General features: G+C 31.1%; 3 protein-coding genes across 5 annotated transcripts; 1 reads left to right on the forward strand and 2 right to left on the reverse strand.

The window, feature by feature from the left end:
• The first annotated feature begins 5,757 nt into the window (after positions 1–5,757).
• Bcs1 (mitochondrial chaperone BCS1) lies at positions 5,758–8,784 on the forward strand. 3 transcript variants are annotated; one of them, XM_076398764.1, is made up of 6 exons: positions 5,758–5,903; positions 7,221–7,412; positions 7,462–7,601; positions 7,718–7,930; positions 7,984–8,317; positions 8,455–8,784. In XM_076398764.1, the coding sequence occupies exons 1-6, from the start codon at positions 5,839–5,841 to the stop codon at positions 8,714–8,716; spliced, it is 1,206 nt and encodes a 401-aa protein (XP_076254879.1). In that variant the 5' UTR covers positions 5,758–5,838; the 3' UTR covers positions 8,717–8,784. The 3 variants fall into 3 exon arrangements, with proteins under 3 accessions (XP_076254879.1, XP_076254880.1, XP_076254878.1); XM_076398765.1 differs by lacking the exon at positions 5,758–5,903 and adding an exon at positions 7,026–7,165; XM_076398763.1 differs by lacking the exon at positions 5,758–5,903 and having other exon boundaries at positions 7,046–7,412.
• LOC143192929 (dynein regulatory complex protein 9) lies at positions 8,751–10,283 on the reverse strand. Its single transcript, XM_076398768.1, has 4 exons — positions 9,801–10,283; positions 9,552–9,746; positions 9,185–9,316; positions 8,751–9,120 (listed from the first exon to the last, which is right to left on the reverse strand). The coding sequence occupies exons 1-4, from the start codon at positions 10,281–10,283 to the stop codon at positions 8,917–8,919; spliced, it is 1,014 nt and encodes a 337-aa protein (XP_076254883.1). The 3' UTR covers positions 8,751–8,916.
• Positions 10,284–10,414: 131 nt separating this feature from the next.
• LOC143192931 (uncharacterized) lies at positions 10,415–13,576 on the reverse strand. The gene is made up of 5 exons (XM_076398770.1): positions 13,212–13,576; positions 11,244–11,364; positions 11,043–11,189; positions 10,825–10,976; positions 10,415–10,702 (listed from the first exon to the last, which is right to left on the reverse strand). Exons 1-5 carry the CDS (start codon positions 13,397–13,399, stop codon positions 10,498–10,500), a joined length of 813 nt encoding a protein of 270 aa, XP_076254885.1. The 5' UTR covers positions 13,400–13,576; the 3' UTR covers positions 10,415–10,497.
• Positions 13,577–14,269: the final 693 nt, after the last annotated feature.

Below are 14,269 nucleotides of genomic sequence, written 5' to 3' on the forward strand. Positions count from 1 at the left end.
CTCTCTGACAATTTATACAGGAAAAGGTTCGTACTTTTTCGCCTGACATCACGAATTGAACAAAACAGACGAACCGTACATTTGACTGAAAATAGTAATTACTATTTTCAGTTGCTAGTTTTTTGACTATCGACTGTTTCGACTGTTTTCAGTCGATAGTTCTCAATGCTAATCAAAATGGAATCAAACTAATTTTGTACATAACTGAATATTATAAGGTATGAATTTATGTAGTTATTATAACAGCCAAAATAACGTAGTTACATTAAGTATTAAAATAGCTGTTATGTTTTCTCTGTTATTGTTTTTTTTCGGGTTATTAACTTTTTGGATTTTGTGTAATCAGCTTTATCCCCTATTTAAAGTAACTTTCAATACTAAGCCTGCGTGGGAATCCCGCATATCTAACTCTAAACCAAAGCAAGAACATTATATTTTATGTTGTTGTGAAGGTATAGATCTTGCAAACGGTATAGTCCTTATAACAGCGCGTGCTACCCTCATGTATCTGACACCCCGATTAAAAAAGGGAAACCTCTCACTTAAGTAACATATGACGCTTATGGTGGTATGAGAGGCGATATCTATCCCCTGATCTAACAGACTAATTTTTTACAGTTTGATATTCTATGTTAATGTCCTAATTACCTAATCCTAATTAGTGGAGTGTTTTTATTGGATACTACGAAAGAGTAATTTTATACACTCATTCACTAATAAAAGAAATGAAACTTCTGCTAAATTTTTTATTGTCTTTGCATTAATAAATTTATGTACAATATTTTGTTTTTGTTTTTTTTTGTACGTTCTAGCACAAAACTAATTTTATAACTCTAAAAATTGAGATAAATAATTCCAATAAAATCGAAGCGAGTCAGGAAGCTTTTATTATAAAAATTGAGTGACGAATTAATTATTACGAAAATTAAATGTTTCGTAACCCATCTGATTTTTTTAAATTTGCAATTTTATTTCTACTCACAATCTTAACATTATTTTAAAAACAAAGGTTTTTTTTATAATTTCTCTATCATATATTATTATTATAAATCATTTTTTTTAGTTCTATGTTAATGTCACCGTGCTCATTTGATTTTATATTGTTTTTTTACATATTTTAAAGTCTCCTTTTACCAACTATGGGTTTATTTGGACTGAACCTACTATTTAACGTGGGCTTCGAACCACGGCCCTCGGCACTAAGCTTACCGACTGGCGAGTGACCAACTTAGAAATCATCCCAGAAGACATCCGGTCTTACCCAGCCTGGTTACTGGCGTGACTGGGATCATTTTCCTTGTATTACGGATTTTACACTCTTGCATAGGACAATCACAAACAGAAATTTTCGACCATGCCCCAGCAGGATTCGAACCCGCGGCTATCGCAACAGTAGGAGGACCGTCCTATTGCCTTTACCTCTGCGCCACCAAGCCGGCTTATACTGTTTTTATTAACATTGGATTGGTATATTGTTTTGGAAACAGCATTACTTATATACGTACGTGATACGTTTTGTGATTAATACACGAACTGGACTATAGGGTCCTTTATAATCTTTTAGACAAAACATAGTTTGATTTGGATATTTGGCAAATCTTATAATAATTGTATATTTTGTTGTTAGTTGAAAATGTTGCCTCTCTCAAAAATGTTTATATGCTTTTTTAATATTAAACATCTGCAAATATATGATAAAATTGATAAAAGAAAAATTATATAATCTGTGTTGTTGATAAAGATTGTAATTAATGCATTTGAGTCTAGTGTTAAGAGAAAAAATTGTCATTGTAGAAGCAGAAGCTTGATATTTGATGACAATTTTCAGTTTTGGATAATTTTAGAAGATTAATCATTCTTCTCTAGTAAAATTAAAATTATATCAGGAAGGTGATATGTTAAATGCAATAATCAACATCACATATTTTAACTTGTGAATATAACTAGTTTTGTAGGAAATTTTAATTTGATCTTTACCCCTCCACTTTATGGTAGTTATGTGCCGACTCCCTTTATATTGTACCAGATGTACAGGAAAGTCCTAAGAGATCTCGCTAGGCTTAATCATAGAAAAGATAGAAATTTCACGGTATAGGCGACCTTGGAGAAATGTTTTGTTTAGTTCAATCAACGGTAGCGCTGCGATCGCAAATTGTGATTGGCTAGTTTAAATTCCTGGTGCCGCCACTAACATGAAACGTAATTGGTCTATCAAATTGTGTGAAGTCTGTTTTACATTAATTATTATGGATTAATAATATAAAAAGTGATGACAATGCGTCAGTGCAGTAAAAGATGTAGTGTACCGGGGTAAAAATCTACTACCGAAATTAGACATCGTTTCCCAAAAAATGGGTTGATCAAGTAAATAGTAGTAAGTTACCTGGATAAACCACAATGCAAATATATCAACGTCATGGTGTCCGTCACGGACATTTTAGTGAAAAATTTAGAATTACCCTTCCTTCAGGAACAGGTATTAGTGTAAATGCATATCCAACATTGTTTTTATCAGGTATATATAAAATTATCTATCTACTACATAACTGTTTATATATTGATTATTTACAGAAAATTAAAACCTGCTTATGAAGATGTTAGTAGTAATAAAATTCAATTAATCTACCAAATTGTTCATATGCTGTCAGTGTGATGTCTCTACATAAAGAAGTTTTACAAGAAGGTAATTATTCAGATAACTGAATAATTAGTAGTAATAAATACTACTTTTAATTATAAAATATCCCTAAATATTTGTAATTCTTTAACTATTTAGAACAATTAGTGTTCAAGAATTTTATACTAGAGGTGTTGTATATTTAGATTTGATTGCCTTGTTAAGAAAATATTTGTTACAGTGCCATCAATTAAAAATTTAATTGCTACTTTTAGGGGTTTTCTTACCATAAAGAAATCTATTTTGTCTAAATTTACAAATAACTACATGTGTTTAACAAATCTTAACCAAGATTGCTTAAAGAATTTTGTTGGATCTATTAGAGGTCATGGAGGTAGAAACAGCCTCCTTCACCTAGTATGTTCGAGAAATCTTTAAAAGGCCTCATCATCACTTCAATTTTTTCACATCATTCTCCCGGAGAAAATTGTGAAGAAGATGAACATGTTAGATAACTTATATTCTTTTTTAACGGGAGATCTAGTACCACTTGAGGTTGTTAAATCACCAATTGAGTCCATATTTTCAGTTCCAGAGAACTTTGCTATTTCACAAAACTTCTGAAAAAGAGACAACATGCAATATTTGTCTACATTCTATATTAAGTAGTTCCACAGATTAAATACTCTAAAATCTAAATATCTTTAAAAAACACATACATTTTTAGTGTTTCAACTGTCCAATCTCTAATGATTTTCAAGACCAAATTTTAAGTTATTATGAGGTGTGCTTGTATTTTTGGTTTAATGAAGTTAATGCAATATCAACAGGGAAGGATTTAAAGTCTACCTTCAATATATCAAGATAAGTTAGAACTCTAATAGATCCCATAAAATGATGGCACTAAACAAATATGGGAAGGCGTTATAGAAGAATTATAGATATTTTAATTTCACAAATTAATCAGGCGAAATGGCAGACCAATCAAAGCAAAGTATTTTCCTTACAGGTTTCTACATAACTATTTTAAACTAACCAAATTCACGTTGTCAGTGCACCCAATGATTGAACTAAGCAAAACTTTGCCCCACTACTTACCATTGGAGTTGCACACCCCTGGGCTTAAATATGCAATGTTACGATTTGACATATATGTCATTTTAATCTGCTGACATCAAGCTTCAAAGCTGTAGATGTTATATTTTGCGAAAATAACACCTTCATATATTTAAATCTCTATGAAAATGTCAAGTTTTCTGAGTAAAACCGTGCATCTAACGGCACGCATTACTTTTCTAATTTAATCAAAAGAAAAAAGACGCTGACAGGCCTAGTTTGCTGGTAGAAATTTACTATGAGTACGCTCAAACACTAAATATATGTGAGACGTGAGTTCCAAAACTTAAAAGTGTTGATTACAAGTGATGTATAAGGTAAAGAACGTTCTGGTAGACCGAAAAAGCTAGAAGATGCGAACCTGCAAAAAAACCTTTTTGATGAAGATCCAATCCAAACTCAAAAAGTGGCAGAAGAATTAAATGTGGCGCAAGAAATTAAAAGCGACCAGAAGGTCAGAAGATGGGTATCACATTAATTGTATGACAGGCAACTGGAATATCGAAAAATCGTCTGTGAATTGCTGCTTCAAAGGTATAATCGGAAGTCATTTCTGTACTTAATAGTGACGGATGATGAAAAGTGGATTTATTTTGAAAACTCTAAGCACAAAAAAGTCTTGGTTATCATATGCCGTAATCGGTCGATGGGCTCCAAACGTTTTGGTCACAAAACAACGCTTTGGTCTGTGTTTGGACCAGAATGGCGTTGTGTACTAAGAACTGTTGAAACCTGGTGAAAGAATATTGAGCGCTACCGACAACAAATAATTAATTTGAAAAATGCTTTGATCGAAAAATGTCCAGAATGGGCCCGAAGACACGGTAAAGTGATTTTACAGGACGATAACGCGCCTTCTCAAAAAGCAAACGGGTCAAGGAAGCATTGGATTATCGCACCCGCCGTACTTTCCGGACCTTGTCCCGTCCGACTATCAACTTTTCATATCAATGGGATAAACCCTTGCAAAGCAGCATTTCGCCAATTTCGAAGAAGTTAGAAAATGGCTCGATGAATACTTTGCCTCAAAGGATAAACAGTTTTTTTGGGATGGCATCCATAATTTGCTTGACAGATGGGCAAGATGTATAGAATCAAGTGGCCAATACTTTAAATTATGTAGTTTTTTTCTTAAAAAAACCGGTACACCTGGTATGTCTTAATTTTTTCTGCTGTGCAGACTACGGTGGTGAACACGTAAGTTCCTCCCGACCATATTCCACGACTGCGGTCCATCTAAAGTAAGTACCCAGGTAAGCAATAAATCCAAGAAGATCCTAGGTATTAAATTCGAAGGTGACTCCGAATAATCTCCTTTATTCTAATTTATAATAGATCTTTGATTGGTACCATCGGCTAACTACTGTCTGTAAAAAATCATCATCATCAATCTATAGCTGGCGGTCTGGGAGAGTGTCCACTTCTTCTCAGCCAATACGCTTCTGTTGATGTTGCAGGACTTCGAATACCCTTTACTAAATCTGTATAGTTAGCGATTGGTCGCAGCTGTTCTGCCCTTGTTACACAACAATGTTAACCTCCTATTTTTCAAATCGCTTTCTATGATCCTGAACCTTGTCTATTTTCGGAGCTCTTCGCTGTGTCTTCTACCCAAAAGGTTGATTTTGCCACAAACGCTCTGAATTTGATAATTAACTGAGCAATGATTGTTTCATTTGTACATTGAATTGGAAGATAAATATATAACACTTGCTTACAGATGTCAGATTGTAACAGTTTCCAAGTTTCGGGGCCTTACAGATGGATTAGTAAGGCAATTACAGCAACCTGCAGCTTAGTCGATTCGGCTTTTACCGATTACTTCCGCGGTAGATGCCACTTTCTTCTCCTTTATTGCCGAAGTACCTCAACTCCTGCAGCTGCTTTAACTGGATTCCGATAAGCTGTGTAGCTCTGCAGTGATAATATAAAAAATACTCTATATCATGCCGTATATCGACATCGTATCTGTATCGCGATCGTATCTGTATCTCGACATTTGTATCAGCTGATATAGAACTATCATAAGTGCACATTAGATCGCTCAAGGTGCTTGACCGTATACTTCGTTCAATCTCAACGTAAATTATACAGTGCATTTGAATATGCTATTAAACCCTCACTATCCTCCGGGAATAGAGTTAAATGTTGAACAAACTACTGATAGCAGGTAATATGTTTATAATATACGTTAAAATACATTTAAACAATTGATATATATCATTTCAGTATTACTACATCAGATTATTATGTATTAATAAATAATATAATAAATATAATTGTAATAACTTGTTCTACAATCAAAACTGCAACACAATTAACTAAATAAGTCTACGACTTAATGGAAATTATATCACGAATAGTAAAGTGTACTAATAAATAAAGTATGGTACGAGTATTAGGTTGAGTATGGGTTTTAAAATAAAGGTGAGTATTGGGATTCTTCTAATCAAATCCAGAATTTCGATTCCCCTCCTTGGAGAGAATTACGATAGATAAATTGGCGGATAACACGGCACTTAAAGTAACGTAAGTAAAAAGGGGAGCAAAAACGGACCTAGAAGCATTAATGAAAAGGTTTCAGACAGCTAGCAATAAAATATTAGATTGGACGAGACAATAGTGAATTAAACGAAATGAGCTCAAATATGTTCCTATCAATTTTACCTACAAAATACTAAGCACTACACCAGTCTTTAACTTAAATTGTCTACCATATCAAAATACTGCCAAATAACCGAGAGATACAAAGTTATGCTATATTTCAAACTTGAGAATCATAGCACATTATCAACTCAATCTGTACTTCCCATCTAATATTTGTTTTCATGTGACAGCCTCCCTCGACTGCTTTTTAAACTCATACCAGACCATATAATATAGACGAATGAATCTAAGTACAGATTTCTATTAGGGGTGCTGTTATCTACAGCCGGAAGGTTGCACAAATTAGATCTACAAGTTTCACGTACATTTCCTTCCACGTCCATTTATAGTTACACGTACATTTAATGCTCCTTATGCAAATTGCTCTAGTAAAACTTATGATATTGAGCTGCTATCGAAGTATCAGATAACCGCTATTTGGTATTGGCGAAGGCGCCTGGTACATATATTTGTTCATTTAATACAACAAAAATAAATAATTCATATTAAATTTCCGCTGTTATATAAATTTCGTATAAACATTGATTTGACTTAACCAGATTAAAAATAATAATTATAACATATAAATAAAAGAATCAAAATTTGCTGTCAAAGTTACGTTCATTCGATTGTAGTTCTAATGTACCGACATTTTTATAGGTTATAGTACATTGTCTTTTAATTAATCTTATTTTAATTATTTAACTATAATGCCTATAACTGAATATGTTGCATCCTTATCAGATAACCCATATTTTGGTGCAGGATTCGGTCTCTTTGGTTTAGGTGCAGGAGCTGCTTTGATGAGAAAATGTTATCAGACTTCTCTTATCCTTTTTAGACGGCATTACATGATCACTTTGGAAGTTCCCTGCCGTGATAAATCATACCAATGGCTTTTACAATGGATGACTACTAAAGGTGCCCGACAAACTCAACATCTGAGCGTAGAAACTAGTTTTGAGCAAAAAGATAGCGGTCATGTTAAAACAAAATATGACTTCATTCCTAGCATAGGCACACATTTCTTTAAGTATATACATAAAACATATGTTTTCGCAAAAATAAGAATATATCTTCAGATATGGCTCTACATGGATTCGAGTGGAAAGAACAAGAGAACAGCAAACATTGGATCTGCATATGGGTGTTCCATGGGAAACAGTTCAATTAACAGCATTTGGCCGTGATAAATCATTATATTTTAGAATATTGGAAGAAGGTATGTTTATAAAATTAATGTTAATAAAGTTTATAATTAATTAAACTGGATAATACTGGAGAAAATTATATTTTGATGTAAATAATATAAATCATCATTTATCTTATATTTATTAGCTAGACATATGGCTCTAAAGCAGCATGAAGGTAAAACTATAATGTATACTGCTATGGGAAGTGAATGGAGACCATTTGGGCATCCAAGAAAAAAAAGACCAATTTCATCAGTCATATTGGACACAGGCATTAGTGAAAGAATATTAAATGATTGCCAAGAATTTATCAACAATCCATCGTGGTATACAGATAGAGGCATTCCTTATAGAAGAGGTAATTTAACCATTGTATTTTATAGTATTCTATTATGAATATTTCATTTGCAGGTTATTTATTATATGGTCCACCAGGTTGTGGAAAATCATCATATATCACTGCATTGGCTGGTGAGTTAGGATTTGCCATATGTGTCCTTAACTTATCTGAGAGAGGTCTATCTGATGATAGGCTAAATCATTTATTGAGTTTGGCACCACAACAGAGCATTGTACTTCTTGAAGATATCGATGCTGCATTTGTTTCTAGAGAAGACAGTGAACAACAAAAAGCTGCATATCAAGGCTTAAATAGGGTTACCTTTAGTGGTCTGTTGAATTGCTTAGATGGGGTTGCAAGTACAGAAGCAAGAATTGTTTTTATGACCACAAATTATGTAGAAAGGTAATGAAGTGTATCAAACAAACAATTTTTTACTTATGCAACAAACCATATGTTGTTATTTGAGTGTGAGTTATGCGAGTTATTTTTTGTTAAATTATGTTATAGTTTTATGTAAAATTATTTGTTTTTATTTTAAGGTTAGATCCTGCTTTAGTAAGACCAGGTAGAGTTGATATGAAAGAATATATTGGATGGTGTTCAAAAGCACAAATTGAGAAGATGTTTGTAAGATTTTATCCAGGGCATAATGCAGAAATTAATGCTAAAGAATTTGCGGATAAAGTTATTAGTGAAAATAAGAATGTTAGTCCAGCACAAATTCAGGGATATTTCATGTTCCATAAACATTCACTTGCAAATGATGTTATAAAAGATTACAGAACAATATGGAATTTGTAAATTGTAAGGTGTTATTATTTAATTTAAAAGTCTATTATTTTAAAATATATTTATTATTTTTAAAACATTTTTTTCTCAGTATTTATTGTGTTTTTACGATGAAGTCATTGTAAGAAAAATAATATATTTAAACCAATAGTGATTTCACTCTACATTCACCACTCTTTTGTATTTAACTATTTATATAGCAGTTTGTTCTTTTATTTTTTCTTATCTGTTTTCTTTTTATTTTTCTTATCTCTCTTTTTCTTGTACTTTCCAAAGCCTTTTCTTACCATTACCCCTCTCCACCAAGCTTGAATTTTTGTAGCAGCTTTATTTCTTTTTTCCTTTTCCATATTCTCAATTTCTTTTTTAACTTTATAAGCTTTATAGTCGTCTATAGATTTCTGCCGATTAGTGTACTAAAACATTAAGGTGGAGTTTATTCATAAAATAAATGTATAATATTATATATTAGATGTATACCTGTTTATTCAGTGAAATTATACAATTTTGTTGCTGATCTTTTTTAACTTTAAGACATTTAATTTTTTCATTTATTTTTTGTAGATCGTGATCATACTTTATTTTCCATCCTTTAATTTCTTGTTGCATATCCTAAAAAATAATTGGAATATATAATAAGATTTTTAATACTATTACATTAAATTAATAATTTCTATATTTAATAAATATAATGTACTGTTCATTTTGTTATTACTGGTTATTTTTATGAATATATTAAATTCCAAGAGTATAAAAAAATTCAATGAGATTTTTAATTTAGATTTAATATTTTTTAAATCTTCATATCTGATTACTAAATCTATTTATATAACATGAATACTCTTACCAATTCGAATTCATTGAAAATATTCCTAATTTCTTGATGAACTCTTTGTTCTTTAAGAAAGTCTTGTTTTTTTTTATTGATGTTAACCATAATATTACTTTCTTCTGATTGTATCTCATAATCATGGATTTCAGTTCTTGCTTTATTCCACTGTTCAATGTAATTACCTTTTATTTTACTTTCTTCTTTAAAGTCCTGTCAATAAAATTCGTTTTATTATTATTTTTTAAATACATATATAACGTTTACTTCAAGTTCATCCTTTAATATTCCAATCTTTTTCATCGTATCCCCTATTTTGGTTATAAATTGTTTTTGCTCCATTAGATATTGTTCTTGAAGCATTATAAATTCTTTTTCCTTTGTTTTAGTATCTTCCAAGAAAGATTTTTCATCATTTTGTGTTGTCTTGAATATTTGCGTTAATTTTGTTAGTTGATTGTAAGTGCCGCTGCTTCGGATTTCGTCAAAAGATTTCTGTAAGGTTGCTTCAATAAAGGAGCAATCTTTTTGGAAATCAACCAAATCAATTTTTTCTTTAGATTCGGTTAAAACTCCACTGTCTTCAGCCAGATCGGAATATCTCTCTACTATTGTTTTGTATTGCACTACAGTTTGTTCATTTTCACTCCACCCATATATATTTTTAAGAATGGAAAGCTTGTCTAAATTTTCACCAAGAACACATAAAATTAATTCTTTTGATAATTTTTTAGATATTTCTGGATTCATTTTCCTAATGTATGTAAAATGTATTTAGTGTTGATTGAGCTTATATTGATCAAACATGGCATGGCAACAGCTGTAAACAGACAAATACATTACAAACACAAACATATGTATATATATTAAAAGACAAACAATTTTTTTGTATTTTTCTTTTCGATAAGTTTATTTCTTTATAATAATTATGGCAATCATATTGGATGGTAACATTTTAAGATTATTAACTTAACTTGATTAATGAACTTGGATAAAGGAAATTGTTAATGATTTCATTGATATCTTCAACGACGGCTTGCACTGGCGTTTGAATGATAGAATCAACAATTCCCAAAATTAAGTTGTGGAACAAAGCAATAAGAACGTCGCTCATGGCATCTATAATCCAATTTAATAATCCCAACCCAGTAAACTCAATTGTAATAGTTCTGAAAATAATAATAATGTCTAATTAATTAATTATATATTGAATATTTATTTTTATTGAAAGATCTTATTTTGAATGAAATATTTCTTGATTCGTATAATTTACTGTAAATGTACAACATACCCAGATTTCTTAACATCAAGTTTGTCAACGAATGCCTGGTAGGTGTTGAAGTTAAATCCAAGATGAAGGTTTAACTTAACTTTTTTTACTTTTGCTTTTAAATCTCCATGGATGGTCACCAATATGATTTTCGTTTTATAGTCATATGTAATCTAAAAAATCATTATATTTGATGTATACGCGGATACATTGGGACTGTCTTTTTTTGTAATACACACCAAGAGTACGTCGAAACTAAGAGGCAGAGTTACATCCAGAATTTTTGTTTCATTGGAATAATTGATCTGAACTTCATCATATGTCCATATTGTTGATAAATCGGTCAACCAACCATTAGTCAAATGAACATTTCCAGTAACAACAAGCTGTAAAAATCATTTTATATAATCTATTAAATACTTCAATATTCGATTACTTACATTTACTTTCTCATCGGGTAATTGTAAAGGTTCCAATCCCTGGTCAATAATCAAAGCTCTTACGTTTGTAAGCAATTGTTCTGTAAAATTTGTCACGTCGGCGTCATAGGTATCACTTACTCTAAAAATCTTAATGTTATCAATACATTCAATTAAACATTGTTTATAAATATATTTCGTAAATAATATATTGGAAAACAAAACAACATATAGTATTGTAAAATAATACTTAAAGGTGTCATCTCTTGCCTACAGTAACGGATTCGATAGATTTATCATTTGTAATCATGATTATAAGCGTATTATTATTGGGTTTTTGGGTAAAAATTGTAAAAAAACTATCAATAAATAAGTATTCTACCAATTATTGCAAGAAAACCGGGCGAAAAGAGCAAGCAGGGTTTAGGCCAATTCGCTGTTTAAATTTTTTGTTATGGTTCCATTTCAATGAATGCGAAATGGTGTTCCAAATTCATTTGAGATAGTACTACTTTGACAAATAGATATCGTCTTTATGCTGCTTTTCAGTATAGTTGTGGAAAATAAGTAGAGCGTTATGCGAAAAGTATTTATAAAGAGACATAATATGCAATATCATACTATAAAGTTGTTGACTGATCTAATATTCGTTGATGACAGCACTAATACAAGGCTTCGAGCATTATTTACAATATAGTTCGCTTTGTAGAGCTATATAGCTTGAGAATTTACGAAAAAAAAGCCAAATGCATTGACAACTGATGCATCTCCTGTTATTATCAATCTTAATGGCATGCAGTTGAGCAAGTGTAGGGTTTGAAGTGCTTAATATAGGAGAAAAAAGTGACTACTAAAGTAATAAACTGCTGCTTAAACTGCTTAATAAACTTGCTTCTTTAAGATAGTGTGTATGGAATAGAGAAAATGTTATTCGCAATCAAAATTAAAACCTGGTTCATGATTCAATATGGCAAGAGACTTGGACGTTGTTATAATGCAAGAACTGTAAACTTGACGCCTTAGAGTCCAGGAACGCAGATTTAAATTATTTAAATATGTCCTTCGGATGAAAGGTGAACGAATTCCCTCACATACGTTTGTCGAATTATTCACTTTTGAATGGAACTCGCATCTAGCAACTTCATGAAGACATTAAACAAGATCATAGAAAACGATTTCATACACAGGACACTAACATTCTTCGAAGCCAGTTGCAGCTGATCATCAAAACTGGAGAGATTTGATGAAAAAAAGCAGCGTATTGATTGAGAAATAGACTCTCTCTGAGTTGGATGATGATGATATACAAGGTAGAAGTTGAATTGATTATCAGATATCAATTAATAGAATATTTTATTACAAACTGAATTAAATCTTCAGATCTTTAAACGTACAAATATATAAAATCATTGTATCAAACGTTGTTGTATGTTGAATGGGAAATTATAACGCACTCAGCGTACTTACCAGTTTTGGTACCTTTTGATTATTCTTTATTTAGATCGATGCAGCTAATGTTAAAATGGACAGAATTATCGTTATGTCGCGAAAGTAGAAAATTGTAGAAATGAAAATGAATGTAATTATACGAATTAAATTCTGAACTATTACCAGTTTTTCAGTAATTATCATCAAATGTTACATTTATTACAATTACATTTTTATGATTAAATTTCTAAAGAAATTGTGTTTTTACAAAACTTAATACAATCGATGCGTAATCTAATCAGTTTATGTGGTAGGCTTATTTCGGTACCTACTGATATCGCTCTGATATATTGCCCAATGTTAATATTTTCTGAAAAAAAATTTTGTAATGTACATTTTTAGTCGAATCATAAACTCCGTTAGTGCAAAGGCAAAAGTGATTTCCATTTTAATTATCTATAAGAGTTGTATTGTATATATTATAATTGTTACCACGGGTTTTAATAGTAATTAATTTTTTAAAAATGTGTATGAAATAATTAATAAGTAATAAAATCTTACCTTACAGTCTGCATACCCAGAACTGCTTTCAGTATATTCATTTTGAAGTCATTGTTAAAGTCGGTGTTATTGAAGTTAATTTCGGTAATTTTTCTTGAAATTTCTTTAATTTGCTCTTGATCAATTTCGCTTGATCCGAAAGATCCTATTGTAAGGCATACTAATACCAAGAATCCCACAGACTTCATTGTGATGTGGCTACGGCTTGCTTTCTTTTCCGGAAATGGCTATTTTAATACGTAACGAGATCAATATTTATATGGAATCGTAACTTCAGTTATCATGTTTTGCTCTTTGTTTTAATTTAGTACAGTACATGTAGCTTTTCAAAGCACTTCAAAACATTTAAGTGACGCCATAAATGTTATCAAGTTATTTGATAACATAACTACGTATCTATATCAATTTTGATCTAAGGATATACAATTATAATTTTAACGATATAATTTCTAATAATTTTATTGTACTTTCGTTAATTTAATTTCTCCTTTGTTGCAGTTATCATATTCCATTTGCGTATTTATCATGAATCATTTTGAATAAATTGAGAGATTATTGTTATGCTATTATTATTCCAATCTCTTTTATTTAATTTGGGGTTTTATTATTAAGCCCTATTAAATATTTAGAAAAAGATAACTATTATACATTTATTAGGCCTATAGATTAGTTTAATTGTTTTTAATTGTGAAGCTTTATTGTGAAAAATCGATACAATGTATTTTATTCAAAGTATTGCCCTACTTTTTTCGATCTTTCAGGCAATTTACGGCTTCCATCTCCAAAGAACGATGTATCTTTTAAGGCTATCCAGGATTCGACCCATTTTTTGGTATTTTCATGGGTAGTGAAGCCAGTCATGACACATATGTCGGAATAAGTAGTAATAAGAAGGAGCAACATCTGGAGAATTCGGAGGGTGATATGTGTTCACCGGTTTTGCAGCATGTGATCGAGCGTTGTCATATTGGAATCGATGAAGTATTGTTACCTTAAGCTTCACACAGAATTCGATGATCTTCTGCTGCATTTTTTTTGAATTCCAGTAAAAAGAAAAA

The sequence above is a fragment of the Rhynchophorus ferrugineus genome, unplaced genomic scaffold (genome assembly GCF_030347505.1).
Source record: "Rhynchophorus ferrugineus isolate W39M unplaced genomic scaffold, kcgeb_rfMv2 rfM3, whole genome shotgun sequence".
Lineage (NCBI taxonomy): Eukaryota > Metazoa > Arthropoda > Insecta > Coleoptera > Curculionidae > Rhynchophorus > Rhynchophorus ferrugineus.